The sequence below is a fragment of the Sparus aurata genome, chromosome 14, assembly GCF_900880675.1.
Source record: "Sparus aurata chromosome 14, fSpaAur1.1, whole genome shotgun sequence".
Lineage (NCBI taxonomy): Eukaryota > Metazoa > Chordata > Actinopteri > Spariformes > Sparidae > Sparus > Sparus aurata.
In genome coordinates, this window is record NC_044200.1 from 25,122,117 (window position 1) to 25,137,578 (window position 15,462).

The window sequence follows — 15,462 nt, forward strand, 5'->3', positions numbered from 1 at the left end:
CCGGAAGAGGTGTGTCTTCGGCGCTCAGCCGACGTAAGCGCGTTACGTCATCAGGAAGCACGATGTAAACAGACGAACAGCTTCACTTTAATAACCGTGTCAGCTGTTTGTGTGCTTGTTGTTGACGCGGACTGACTCTAACTTTGTGTCTTCAACACTTCCTGTGTCTCAGTTTCACCTCGAGCTGTGAGCTGAGTGAAGCTAACCGGAGCTAGCTGCCTGCGCGGTAGCGTCACCAACATGGATGATAACAAGGTGAGAGGCTCGCGCTGCTTAACGACGGCTCACCTGACACCAGCACCAGTGTTCTGTCGGTCCGGTCGTGATTCTGGTGTTAAAGTTACCGACCGTCCTCATGTAAACTAGCGTGTGAAGCTAAGTGAAGCTAAGTGGCAGAATATTAACCGTATACTCAGCTAACCGTACTGTTAGCTGGCTAGCTAGCTGTAGCTAGGCTAACGTGCTCGATGTGTTTGTGATAACACAGCGAGTTAAACACGTTAGTTTTAATAGTTTAAGTTATGGCAGATACAATGTAGCTGTGATGGTTAATTACTGATCATAATTAGAGATCATACCTCAGTGTTTTTGTACAATTTGTTAATTATATTATGACTTCATGTTAAAGATACACAGATTACTTCATTAATCCTCAAGGAAAATTCCTCTTTTTCCGTGGAAATTAACATTAACTCACTAAACTCACAATAAAACAGTATTGATATGAATAATAATTGAATTCCAGACGATGACTGTTTGATCAGCTGTTTGTGTTGTTGTCCTGAGGTCATCTCTGATCTGATGATGGTAGAACATCACTGGACAGGAGGGAGACGTACTGAGACATGGTTAGATGTACTCCTCATTAAATTTCCATAAAATACATTTTAATAACCAGCACTGTGCCGTGTGTGTCGTCAGATGGTGGCTGGTAAAGTGAAGAAACCCGGCAAACGAGGACGCAAACCTGCAAAAATCGACCTGAAGGCCAAACTGGAGCGAAGCCGTCAGAGCGCGAGGGAGTGCCGGGCGAGGAAGAAGCTGAGGTACCAGTACCTGGAGGAGCTGGTGTCCAGTAAGGAGAGAGCCATCTGCGCCCTGCGGGAGGAGCTGGAGATGGTAAAGAAACAGATTCTGTGACACTAAAGTATTAAGTTTCTCTCTTGAATATATTTGTTTAAACTGAGTCTGACTGAGACCCTCTAAAAACACAACCAGTGGCTTCAGAAGATCAGATCATGAGATGAATACTAACTGATAGCTGTTAATGTTGTTACACCTGCCTGTAAAGGGATATTTCGGGTCTTTTCATGTTGTATGAGGAACTTTCCCCGCATCAGTGTTTTTACCTGCAGTGGACGACGTCGTATCACAGCTGCTGCAGAGAAGCAGCTTTATACTGATGAAACTGAACCAGCAGCACAACTTATTTAAGCCACTCAGTCGTACAATTTTGGTGCTTTACGTTGTGTTAAACATCCTTTGTTGGCACTACATTCGCTCCACCGTACAATGTCCATATTCCTACACACAGATGCAAGGTAGTGCCAAAGAAACGACTGTTTAATGTAAAGTGCCAGAAATGTAAATATTTAGCACATACACTTAAACAGAAAGATGTATTTTAAAGGTCTACTGCAGTTAACACACTGAGCAGGGATACATTCCTCATAGGGTTAGACACAAGCCCACATCACCCAGACATCTCAGGTGAACCAAACTCAAGCTGACAGCTCTAAATACAGGTGTAGTAGTCAAGTTGTTCCTCTGTTAACCTGCCAGTGTTAGCAGCAGGTGTCTGTGAACACACCGTCTGTTTCATTGAACTAGTAACAACACATCACCAGACTCCCTTAACAAATGTGTCAGTTTAGTGAGTTGTTGAGTTGGAGACACTTTATAAACTCTGTGAAACTCTGTCTCTGACTCATTCTGCATTATTTGGACCTTCTTGTTCATTCAGCAAATGTTCTACATGAACTTCTTTCTGTCTTTGAGTAGAAACATGGAGTCTGTTTGTCTCAGAGATGGATGGGTTTGTTTCATACAGAGCAGGAAGTGACATCAAATATTAACACCAGGTGTGAACAAACTTTAACATGTAGGTCTGATAACATAAAGAACACAAGAATTACAGAAACGTTCTGAGGAAGCTCGTTCCTGTCGGTGTAGAATCGATTGTTCCACCGTCGTTCAGACCGTCTACCGATGTCGCGTTATTTCGACTTCATTTCACTTTTGAGAACATGACTCCAGTGCCGGTTCTCACGCGGTGTTCCAGCCGCGTTACCGCCCAACAATCAGAACCCTGATTGGTTCCCTGAGTCATGTCGTCGTGTTCCTGATGTGAGGACTTAAAGGAGTTTACTGCAGCGTGGTGAATTTAACCCTCCGGCGTGTCTGCGAGGTAAGAAACAGCTGACAGACTGAGTGATGGTGGTGACTCACTCCATCAGGAACATTATCAGTGAATGATGTTTATTAAAGTGTCACTGGTGGTTAAAGGGTTCTCCTGGTTTTACTGTGTTTGTCCACGTCGGGGTTAAATGTCTGCTAACATGTTAGCTGTGCAGCATCTGTTACCATGGTGATTACAGATCACAGATAAGATAAACAGTATTAATGTTTTCTTCCTCTGTGTTTCCGTCCTCAGTACAAGCAGTGGTGTTCGGCCATGGATCAGGGGAAGATCCCCTCTGAGATTAAAGCTCTGCTCACCGGAGACGACCAGAAGCTGCCTCAGGGTGGCAGCAGCACCAAGACGTCCAAGAACAGCAAGAACAGCATCAGCAGCAACGGTCAGGGCTGAAGAGACGGACTGAGAGCGCTCCTGTATTTTTATTTTACATTTCATACTTACTCTGGTGTCTAATCTTTGACAGTTTCACAGGATCACATGTGACCGCTGAAGGTTTCCGATCAGTTTGAGCTTTGACATGAACTCCTGTTGTTTCTCGTTTCTTCTCCAACAAACAGTTTGAGCCGTCTGTCCTCCGTCAGGCCGTCTGAAGGTTCCTGGTGTCTTTATATGCAGTCAGTCAATCACAACAAACAACATCATCTGAGAGTTTCTACAAATCCAAAACTCCTGATGAGGATTTCTGAATCAGGCTTTTCAATTCATCACATTAACAAACAATCACAGTTATTTTTACCAACGTGAACTTTCGAGTTAAAAGAAAAAAAGTTTCATGATAAATGTAAAACTGAAAAGATGTCAGACAGCTGAACCATGTCACATCTTCACTTAACTACTCTCAACTTCCATCAACAATTAATACTACAAACCAGCCGAGATGAATTTAATCAGTTCCTGTTGTGTTAAAGTGTAAAACTGACACAAAGTCGTGCCGCTGCAGCGACGTGTTCAGAGCCTGAAGTCAAATCTCCTGAGAAGACGGAGTGGGGAAACAAAGTTGTTCATGTTATTTGTTTTGGTTCAATCTCCCACAAACTCTTTTGTTTCAAACTAAAATTGAAATAATCACATTGGATTAAAATGTAGATACAACACAGGAAGTTCTTCTCTCTAAGATTAATTGTTGGAACTTCGTGCTCACAGCAGTATCCGTATTCTTTCCTTTGTAATGTTTGAATACAAGAAGTCAGAACTGCTGAACTAATGTCCTCACTTTACCTTCACCTGCTGTTCAGTCAGCAGGTGAGAAGGCTTCAGGATTAATACAACCGTCTCTCAACAGATAGTTCGTAACATTAATTATGATTTATTAGTCACACGACTGACTGACTGTATATAAGAACGTATAATAACCTGGTTTGCTCTTTAAAACATGTTTCTTCTTCATGATGTATTTACACACTTCAGTGAACAGAGTATTTTTACATGTGACTGATTGTGTCCAGAATAAACGAAGGCCTTCCTGTTGTAGCATTAAATGTCAGCTGAGAGGACAAAGAGTCGACGAGTCAGAACGAGTCGGTGGATATATTTTTGTATTTTCTATCAGCTCAGAAGTCGTCGTTGTGTTTGTGAATGTTGGACTTTTTTTTTTTTTTAACGCCAGCTTTCTGGGAGTGAAACGATTGTGGCCATAAATTAACCACAAAGCTTCTCTTCAGTTTGTTACACTCTAAATGTTCCCTTGAGTTTATTTTTTGTATTCCTGGCCGACACGTTTGAAGCTCTTTCTTTTGGTCGGTGAGGTGAAGAACTCCTCGCTGATCGTTGCACTTTGTTGAGTTTGGCTGAAGCACTTTGTTGGATGATTGTAGGTCGCAGCAACTTCTGTGTCTGAACTGTGTCTGTGTGAGAATAAAAGTGTGTTTGACTCTGTCGGGTGAAGCGTTTCATTCTCTGTTGTCCACCAGAGGGCGCTGTGTCTGCAGCAGAGTCATTTAAAGGATAATTCCACCAGTTTGGGGAAAACTGCTGCATTGTGAAACCAGTAGGATAAAGTCTCATGTGGCTGGAGAGGAAGCTGCATGTCCTCATGTAATAAATAATAAATTACCTCCAGTGATGTCACTAAGTGGCTCTGTTGCATTATGGGTAATGTAGGCCAGAAAAACATGGACAACTGGTACTCTTCAACTGAGATGTGAGTTTAATGAAAGCTAACTTGTTTGATAGATTATTGATACCGCAGCAGAATGCAACCTAGATGTAATTTGAAGGAACAGTTCACCCAAAAATAAACAGCTGAAGAAGCTCGGAACTCGTTATAAATTATTAAAAAAACAACCCAAAGAAGAAAATACTCCAGAACTTCATTAACACACTGCTGAATTAGCTGTAAGCAGTGAACCTGTGGATCACTGGATCACTGTGATACTGAAGAGAACTTTAAAACATGATTTTTCTAAAGCAAGTTCTGCACATGAGGAGAGACTTTTTGAGGATTTCTAAGCAGATTTGTGGAGTCATCCTCTCCTCCCTTCCACCTGGATCAGCTTTACAACAGCTGGTTTTATTTCCTCCTGTTGGTCTGAAGATCATTTGGTTTTGACAGAAAGCTGAGAAGTTAAACTGAGTCAGAGCTGCAGACTGAAGCTCGCAGACTGACCTGATGACACCGCACTGAAGGACTCCTCCAGTTAGAACAGAGCACGTGTCACTGATGTTAGTGCAGCTCATCGCTTAGTCGACAGATTCACAAGCAGGTGAAGCATCAAACAGACAGGTGAGACTCTTTTAACAACTGGATCAGAAAACTACATCCTCCACTGAGAGTCTCTCATCTCTCAGTGTTCATAACCCAAAAAAGATTTTTACATCTGGTTCAAGTCCAGTCACAGTTTGTCCTGACGGTGGCGCCGGCTGATGTTTAATTTTATTTAAAGGTTTAATACGTTAGAAGTTTAGTTGAGTATGAAGAACTGCTTTGACAACAGAGTAGTTGTCTGATGTTGCACAACAGGAGTAAAGGTGCTGTGAAACAAAATGGCGTCTGTTACCTGGTGTTGTTTCCCCTCCTGTTGTCGCAATGCATCATTAGAGTAAAAGTGTTTTTGAAAATTAAAGTATGAACCTTAAAAAAAAGCATAATATGACTCGTAGCTGGTGCCATAAAACCTGAGTTTACATATTATGTCCACAGAAAGAAGTTGGTTGGTTGTTGTTTGTATGACAGAAATGATCATAAACAGAAAATGACAACACAGATGAATAATAGAACACCTGACAGGTAGATGAGAGCTCGAGGCTGCAGAATCTCTCTCGACCTTTACTTGATGAATCCACCTCTGCATGGAAAAGATGAGGAAGTTTCATACATCTTTGACAATACTAGATGAGTATTTGTAGATACATTTATTTATATTTTGACCAAAGCACGGCGTGTACAGTTGTCCGGACAGACGTTATTGACCTCGGCAGCGACAAAGTCTCCAATGGTTTCATCTCAAATCTCAGTGGGAAAAACATAAACCAATACAAGTTCATATAACTTCATGTGCGACAAATACTATGAATACATTTCTTTCTAGTTGCCCGGTCACCATTAGTAAAATAAGGGTAAGCCACTGACTGCAGACTGTGCTACCTGAGAAATACTTCAGTATTATAAACATCTTCATGAGTTTGATTCAGCTGGTGATCTGTTGTCGGTGTCATCTGCAGACAGTTCACAATGTTCCTTTCATTGGTAGCTGATGCGTTATAACTGGGGTGTGCTGACCTGCATGTTCTGAGCCCCAAATGCCCCAAATTATACACATTTTTGAAAATCTTGTGCACACAGGATTCAAAATGATCTTTCAGAACATTGTAAGGGCTTCCTATAAATATCGACTCTAGGTGAGAACTTCTAACAAAAGCTTTTGGCTGTTTTTCTGTTGCTATGTATGTAGCTCATTTAATAAATACTGAATCCTCTAAGGACTTCTCATCTTTAGAATCTAATGTTGTGTGCACAGGATAAAAAAAATTATCCTTAAGGATGTCATAAGGCTCCCTATAAATGTGTATTTACTTCCTGAAAACCTTTATAAAAAGAAACTTCCAACAAAGGCAGCACTTGTTCTGTTGCTATGTTTCATACAAGAAGCTAGCATTTACATAGCAAGCTAGTTGGCAAGTTATGCTACTTACTGACTGCTCTTATTCTTGTCTTTAGAGTCTAATCGTTTGTGCACATGATGACAAAATATAAACTTGTAGAAATAGACCTGTGGCAATTTTTGTGTTGCTATTTTTCATACATGTAGCCGGTTTAAGTAGCTGGTTATGCTAGTTACTAACTCATCTAAGGACTTCTAGTTAGGTGTGGGTACAAGATGAAAATAAATATATTTACGAAGTTGTAAAGTTCCCCATACGCTTGTATTTACTTGATGAGAACATTAGCAAGCATTTAGGTAGCTAGTTAGCTAGTTATGCTAGATACTGATTCATCTAAGCACTTCTCATTCTTAGAATCTACTCTTGTGTGCACATGAAGGGAAAATATCCTCCAGGACGCCATAAGGGACTCTGTGATGTATATTGTTGAAAACCCATCAAGGAAACTTCTAACAAAGGTTTGATTTGTTGCTATGTCTCTGTTGCTATGTTTCATGTAGCTAGCTAGTTAGCTACGTAATGCTAGTCACTGACACCAAGCACATTTGTTTTGTTGGTTTAGAAGTATAGATCAAAAATGACGCAAATACTTCGAAACAGCATAAATACTACATTAAAAAAGTACTAAATGCACCTCAAGGTGGAATTGTCTCATTAACAACTGTTTCCAAAGTCAAGAAAAAACTCAGAACCCCACATTTTTAAGCCAACACATTCAAGAAGTCCCAACAAGGACAGAAATTGAGATATAATATAAAGCATAATTATGCAACTGCATGATGTATTTGCAGATCTGCTATTTGTAATTTGATTGATATGTTTAAGAGAAATAGATTTCCAAAACAGCCACCAGACATTCAAGACAACTTTTAGAAAAATACAGCTAGCAGTGAGACTTCTCTGTTGAAGTCGAAGGTATTTTCAACTTTGCTTCTAGCCAACATCCAAAATTTGAAATGTAGGCACTAGTAGTAAAAACTGTTGTCAGTGAATATATTCTAAGGTTTGCTAAATAATGCTTTAGCCACCAGTAATCACCAAATTCATCCAAAACTTATCCAGAATTTGAAAGTAAATTCCTTAAACTGTTCCAGTGTCTACAATCTTATGTTAGAAACTTTTATCTTCAGCTCTCTGTTAACAAACCACACAACAGATTTTAAAGCTTTGTGATTGGTTGTTTCTTACAGAAATGTACCTTAGAGGTTTCATTTTTATGTCCACAGATTTCTTGTCCTTTTTTATCAAAGAACCAAATTCTTTCTACCACACTTGTTCATCTTTTTGTCTGAGGAATTTCATGTTTCATGTCCATCAAAGCCTTCGCAGTGCTTAAAGTCAGCTTACATTCTGTTACAAGTCCAACAAGACTTTTACTTTTAAACTAAGAACATTATGGTTCCTTTTCCTCCTCGCTCTTTGCAAATGTACCGTCTCTATTGAAGAACACTGTGATCTTTACGTTAACATGATCCAGCTCAGTTGACCTGAACAAACTGTATACTTAGGCCTTGGTTGGCTTTCCAACTCATCATTCCTCTTAATGTAGCAAAGCAGATGATGTCAGTGTTAACAGTTGGCTAGTAGCCAATACTAATGTTAGCTTCTACCACATACATTACTGTAGCAAATCAGATGGATTTACAACAGGTCACTTTATAGATGGCCACAGACTACAGTTAGCTAGCTAACAAGCTGACATTATCGAAACACAAAATCAGATGCATCAATGGCAAAACAACCCGTCAAAACACAACACAGAAATAAATCATGATTCAGATCTTAAGTATAAAAGTTATTAGCTGTTCACAGCTGTTGAGAACCTCCAATATGGCTGCCAGAAGGTGTGTTACATCAGAAAAAGCCCTTTATACAAACTGAACACATCTGTGAGCTGTTGTCTTTGTTGAATACGAGGCTAGCATGTTCCAGCTAGCTCACCTGTAATCGTGTCAACGTTGTGTTGTTGAAGAATACAGTTTCAAACTTGTTCATTTTTGTACATTCACAATTTTTAACACCATCCAAACTCAGACAAACGTGTTTGGAGGGTTGGCGTTAGTGGGCCAGGCTACCTTCTTTTCCTTTGCTTCACGGTCAAATGTATCATACACTGCGTCCTTGGTGACCGTCTTCGCTTGCACTGGGATGTCCACCACCCCAACATAGTTCTTTTTGGCCATCCGAGAGCTCGCAGTGATGGTGTATGCATTACTGCGGTAGCATTTCATGGATGACATGCAGAATGTCTCCCTCATGCCTCTTCTGAAGTTTGCATTGTAGACAGAGTACAGGGTTGGCTTGGACGCTGTGGAGCTGAACGAGATCCATGCGATGGCGGTAAAGAACAGCAGCCCCTGCCTGCTGGGTCCATCAGACTCCCTGGGGTGCCACAGCTGGGCGATGAAGAAGGGTGTCCAGGTGAGGAAGAAAACTGAATTGAGCATGAGGAACATCTTGATGGTCTTGACTTTAGTCCGTGGGACGATGTTCATTGTCCGGCGCACTGTGTGGCCATCAGCACCGATCCTCCAGATGTAACGTACCACCCGCTGGTAGAATGACATGATCACCACCACGGGGACCAAAAAACCAAACAGGAGGTGGATGGCAGCATAGGCTATACTGCCCCAGGTGTCGGAAAGGAAAAAGTCACAATGGCTGCTGCCTGTAGAGGTGGAACCATAGAAGAAGAGGCAGGGTGACACGAAGGCTGCATCAAACAGCCATGATGCCAGGATCATCTTCTTTGCTTTCTCTCTGGACACCTTGAAGCTGAGGGGGTAGACGATTGTGTAGAAGCGGTCTACAGAGATGGAAAGCAGGACATAGACCTGCACACCTGGGCAGAGGTGCTGCAGGTAGCGGACAGCCTTGCAGGCAGCGGCGCTCAGTGGCCATCGTCCTGATGCAACCTGCAATAGGATGAAGGGGGCACAACCCAGGCTCATGAGCAGGTCTGCACAGGCCATAGACACCACAAAGTAGTTGGTGGTGGACTGAGTCCGTCGGCTCCGGTGGATGACCAGGCAGACGAGGGCATTTCCCAGGATGGAGACCAGCCAGAGAACCCCAAACACCAAACCCAGGACAGCGACCTCGCCTGTAGTCAGCTCATAGGAGATGGAGGTCCTGTTGGGCTGGCCGGAGGACGAGCCCTCGAGGCTGCAGGGGGGGGTTGTAGGTGAGGTTGCCAGGACAGTCGAGTTTACCCTCTCAGAGTAGTTAAATGACATCTGATACATGAAAGATGGAGAGTAAAGGGAGGGATTGACACCAACTGTGTTTGATGACTGGGCATACACCATAGCTATACAGCTTCACCAGAGAGGAGCTGTGGAGACAAAGAAACAAATTCATCATTAGTACAAACACAACAGAAAACACCTCATAGAGCCTCGTATGTGCTAGAACTGTTTCTTGAAAAACAATAGTGTATCCATCCACCCAGAACTTCTGCACAGGCACAGTGCTGGTTAGCTGGTTGGTTGGTTCATTGTGAACTTGGTTTGTTTGTAGTCTGTTAGTAGGTAGGTTGATCTGTAAAATGGAAGTCTGTGGGAAGGTCGAGCGATCCTTCAATCAGCTGGAACGCATGTCGGTAAAGACTTCCAACTTGTACTTGAACGCAGTCAACTTGGGAATGATTTCATTCTCAGCTCTGACTTCCAACAAGAGGGAAATGGGACGCACCACCTGTTAGTCGATTGGTTGGTTGGTAGTCAGTAGGTGGGTACGTTTGGTGAGCGTTACTTTGCTTAGCTGGTAAATATGTTGGTAGATCAGAAGGTTGGTTATCAGATTGGTTGATAGTTTGATAGTTCAGTGGGTTGTTGTCTTGTGTTCCATTTAAAGTGGGAAATCAAATTTCCAAGTTACCAGTTGGCAATTTCCACTGGAACGTCACCTGACGTCGGACTCACCTCACCAACCCTGACCCCAAAATCAAAGATGGCTGCTCCAGTTATCACTATCCAACTTCTATGCGTGGACATGTTTTTTCAATGATTTGATGTGCAAAATACTGTGTAATTCATTACTTACTGGTGTTGCTACCAATGACTAGCAATAGCTAACTGGTACTCCAACTTGTTGCACTGGGACGCTGTCAGCTCGGGTATGACGTCATTTCCAGCTACAACTTCCAACTTCAAAGCTGAATAGTTGGTTGGTTGGTTGGTTGTCAGTAGGTACGTAGGTTGTGTGAGTGATGATTTGCTCAGCTTGTTATTAGTTTATTGTTAGTTTAGTAGGTAAGTGGGTCGTTGGTTGGCCAAATTGACCTTTGTGACGAAGCTTTTCCTTCAGCTCTCATGAAGACATTTACAGGACTGATGGGGTCGTTTCTAATTGAGAAAGCCAACATAGCTGTCAGACGCAGCAGCGCCTCGGCAGGCTGTCAAGGATTTTAAGTAACGAGGGGAAACGTCTAATGAAGACGTCGTCACACTTCAGAAGTGTCATCTGGGGAAATGTAAATTCTCAAGGAACGGAGCTGTTGACACCCAATAACCCAGAAACAAGTCGAATCATTTAAAACATTTAATCATTTTGTTGGTTCCAGGACCAGAATAATGACCTCTGAGCATCAGAAAAGCCTTTTTATAAATATCTGCACCTCTTAGCAATCAGCAGCAGTTCATTCACAACCTGTGCCGGCAGCTGATTTCATTAATCCGTCTCAGGGATCCAGTTTAGTGTCCACAGAGATCCTGGTCTCCTCTGAGGTCGACCATTAAGGACGTGAAGAAGCTCATGTGGGAAAACATCTCTGCTTATCGCTGCCTTTGTGTTTACGCTGCTGAGTATAAACCGTGGCAACCTCATCCATCCACACTGCTCAGATTATACTGTCACAGCACATTATTTATCCTGTTAGTTTACATGTTAATATGAAAAAAAGGAGAGATAAAGCACAATAAAACAGTAAAACTCAGAGCTGAGACAGGTACAAAAAATTAATCAATAATTAAAGTGTTAGATGTGAGTTTCATCAAATGTATGAGGTTGTTCATTAACTACTAGTTTTACAAAAACGGACCCAAGAAATGTTTTTTTGTCTGAATTAATTTAAGCAATATTTTCCTTTAAGACTCATTTTATATAAACAAAGACTGATTTAATTCCTCCTGATCTCAGTAAAGATGAAAACGTCTTGATGGAAAAATACTGAGGAGGAAAATCAGCCTTTTACATCTTAAAGTGAATAAATTCATCTCATATTTATTTAAATATAAACATTTACTGTGTCAGGAGCATCACAGTACTGAAGGACAGAACCTGAGCAAATGTTCTGTCTCTGTGTTCTGGTTCACCTGCTGCAGAACCACCTGCAGCTCAACACATCATTTTATATACACACACATTAAAACACATCTGATGGATCCGTCTAAAACCTGGCTGCATATATTCATCACATCCACCGAAACCAGATCAATCAGCAGATAAACAGCCTGCTGATGGAGGCGGCCTGCTGATGGAGGCAGCTCGGTGATGGAGGCGGCCTGCTGATGGAGGCGGCCTGCTGATGGAGGCAGCTCGGTGATGGAGGCAGCTCGGCCTGGACAACATGTCCTGCATCTCATTCACCGCGACGGCTGACTGATGGTGGAGGACCACATCTTACTGGACCACCGGACCACATCTTACTGGACCACCGGGTCCCACCAGAACACCTCTAACACCACCCGAAACACGAGCCGCTGGACCGTCCGCAGGTCTACAGGTGATCACAGCCGCTCGGCCGCGCGGCGGAGCTGAAAACGGCCGACGTGTCGGTGTCGGTGTCGGTGAGCTCCGAGCTGGTTCTGTCGGTAAGGTGTCGGTGATTAGAGGCGGACTCACCGGTGAAGAGCCGAGCAGGAAGAACCGCTTCATGGTGGGGTTTATCCGTCAGTCAGTGCGGGTGGAGGAGGTCCGTGAAGGCAGCACACATCATGGCTGTTTGGTCGTTTTGTCCGTCTGTCTGTCTGTCGGTGTGTGTGTGTGTCTTGTGTGTGTGTGTGTGTGTGTGTGTCTGTGGTCCTCGGAGCCGCCGGAGGATGAAGCTGCAGCTGATGAAGAGGAGGATGGATGTTTTCTGACGAACAGGGGCGGACTGAAGGTTTTGTGGGTCCGCTCAGCCACCGTCCGTCTGCTGCTGTCACTCATGTTATTACAAGATACTGAAAACATGATGCTGTTATTAAAGCAGTCTGAGATTATTAATGAAAATCATGTATTACATTGTTTTTATCATTGTGTTGTTTGAGGACTTTAATTTAAATTCAGTTTGCAGGATAAATATAAAACAAACCTCATGATAAAAGTTTATGTGAGTTCACAGTGAAACATTTCAAAGTGGAGAAATAAACGGAGCCATTAAATGTTTCAAGTCGATAAATGTAAGTTCTGACTGGTCCTGTTGTTCTGATCAGTCCAGCGTCTCCGGTGTTCACTAACAGGTTGTAGTTTCCTCAGTAAACACATCGACCTCTTCAGCTGGAGGAGAGTAGTCTTCAAACAGACTTCACTTCCTCTGTGTGTTACCACGGTAACATAAACACCTTGGATACCTGCCACTGCTGCTGTGGACGATTTACACAAAGAAAATATCTATTATGTATCCAAACAAAACTAATATTGTCATAAAAACACATTCTATAGAAATGTATGACTAAATGAGATTTGATTAGTTTGTGTATCCTGTCATGTCGTGTCTCTGTTGGTTTCACAGGTCGAGGGTCGATGTGACGCTGCGAGGACAAACCATCTTCACTCTGCTGGTGGTGACGTTATCTTTTCATTTTTAAGTTGCAGTTTGTAAGAATTTTAGTAGAAATGATCAGAAATGAACTAAAATCATCAACAGAATGTGACGAAGCAGTTCTGATGTTTTGGCGTCTGTTCATTGTGATATGATGTTAGCATGCTAACCAGCTAGCTTCAGACAGTCTCAGTCTAAAGCTCCTGTGTGTAAACACCAACACTACCCACAGACCGCTAACTGAGTGGCTACCTGAGCTAACGAGCTAACAGCAGCTACAGTTAGCATCAGGTAGCGGTTACTCTCGTGATGAGTATGTGACAGACTGCACAACAGTCATCAGGTGTATGAATCATTTCAGCCTCTTGGCGGCGACACAATCTGTTTTTAATGTTGTTGTTTTTATTGTCCTTCTCTTCTTTTTGCTTTTATTGTTTCACTTTCTGTTTCTGTTTTTTCCTGACATGTAGCGAGTCAGACATGAAGAACAACAGAACGCTGACTGAGCTGTAGTTCCCTCAGTAAACACACCGACCTGTTTCTGCTCTCTTCACATCGTCACGGTTCTTATAGGTCCTGTTAAATATTCTGACAGTTGAAATACAAAGTTGTGTGACTGCCTCCGTCAAGTTTGTGTTGGTCTGATCTGAATCTGTGAGGTAGCCACGCCCACTTCATTTGCATATTAAAAAATAAGGGCTGCAATAAATGTGTTTTTATGAAACACAAAGTTTACACAGATAAATAAAAGTTGTCCCTCAAATGAAAACATATTAATTGGTTTATTGAACGACACTGACTCATCTATATATTTATATTTACATTTATTTACATATTTATTGCCCGATTATTATAAATCTGCTTCATCAGAGAGTGAAGACTCAACAGGTCACCTCAGGACTGAACACCTTCCTCCTCCTCCTCCTCCTCCTCATCACTCACAGGTGAGTGTTCTGATGTTATTTGTGACCGGGCTGATTGCTCCCTCTCTCCTCATGTGACCCGATCAGGTGGAGTCATTGATGGTTATTAATTATTAATCGTTATTCTTACAGTTGACCTTCACGCCGGACGAGCTGCAACATGTCTGCTCTATAAAAGGAAACGACGCCGTCCATCTACAGTTATTGGTCTGATGCTGACGGGGGTTTGCTGTCGCAGCACGTCGCCATGGCAACCGCAGCGCTGAGGAGACGGTGATTTTCCAACAGGCTGGTTGCCATGGGAAACCAACAATGGTGCTGATGGGAGGAGGGAGAGAAGAAACAAACAGTTCGGTGAGAGAGACTCGAGTTCTCTGAGTCAACATCAGTGACTCAACAGAAAGATGAGAGTTTATTCAGTTATTGTACGGAAGCTCGATTCTGCCAAGAGGAGAAAAGAAAACACAAATGAAACGTTGGAAACATTAACACTAAAACTGCTCCTGATAAAACACTTCTATGATCTGTCAGCAAATCTGAATTAACTATCTGAGGTTGGACAAAATTAAAAGATAAGTCAAAATGTTTTAAATGAATTAAAACATATTTTAATCCAAATTATGAGATTAAATGTAATTAAGAAAATGTTTTTGTTTTTCCGTTTAGTTTAATTTATCAATTTGTGCTTTCATATAAATATGATCACATCTTCAGTAAGAATCAATATAGAGGCTCATTTCTGCCAATAGAAAAAAACTATGGTTTATTTACACACCTACATTTATGGTCAATAGGAAATTTGAGCACTCTGGACCACAGTGGGTTCACTCCTGACACCAAACAACGTTCTGCAAAGTTACGAGGTCAGAAAAAAAAAATCTGACATATTTGGAAAAAAATTAGCAGAATTTTTAACATGGTTTCATGATTTTATGAAAAATATTTCTCCATAAAATGATTTGAATTAGACAAAAAACAATTTATTTTTAAAAACTGTTCCACTCAGTTTCACACATGAAAGAAAATGTTATTGAAAAAAATCGTAAAATAGTATAATTTTATTTTGACAAAAAAATATTTTCTTCTGACTAATATTTTGCTTCACATATGAAAATAAATCCTCCTTAAATTGTTATTGACATTCACATGGTTTGATGCATTAGAAAATAATATTGATTAAAAAAACATTTTTGAATTCTGATTGAAGATTCAGATTGTTTTCCGTTTCAGTTTCACACACGGGGAAAAAAAACTTGAGAAAAGAAACAGCTGAC

General features: G+C 41.6%; 2 protein-coding genes across 3 annotated transcripts in view; one reads left to right on the forward strand and one right to left on the reverse strand.

Moving 5' to 3' along the window:
* Positions 1 to 15,462, forward strand: part of crebl2 (cAMP responsive element binding protein-like 2) — a 19,751-nt gene continuing 4,289 nt past the window's right edge. Inside the window, exons 1-5 of one of the 2 annotated variants that reach the window (XR_003986782.1) lie at positions 1 to 255; positions 922 to 1,119; positions 13,236 to 13,284; positions 14,136 to 14,209; positions 14,321 to 14,542. Coding sequence is in view for 1 of the 2 variants with exons in the window: in XM_030440661.1 (XP_030296521.1) it covers positions 241 to 255; positions 922 to 1,119; positions 2,654 to 2,809 (369 nt within the window). In the remaining variant the exon portion in view is untranslated. Of the gene's footprint in view, positions 256 to 921; positions 1,120 to 2,653; positions 4,295 to 13,235; positions 13,285 to 14,135; positions 14,210 to 14,320; positions 14,543 to 15,462 lie in introns of those variants that run through there. The other variant, XM_030440661.1, reaches the window with a different exon arrangement.
* gpr19 (G protein-coupled receptor 19) lies at positions 5,754 to 12,658 on the reverse strand. The gene is made up of 2 exons (XM_030440612.1): positions 12,365 to 12,658; positions 5,754 to 9,854 (listed from the first exon to the last, which is right to left on the reverse strand). The coding sequence occupies exon 2, from the start codon at positions 9,826 to 9,828 to the stop codon at positions 8,551 to 8,553; it is 1,278 nt and encodes a 425-aa protein (XP_030296472.1). The 5' UTR covers positions 9,829 to 9,854; positions 12,365 to 12,658; the 3' UTR covers positions 5,754 to 8,550.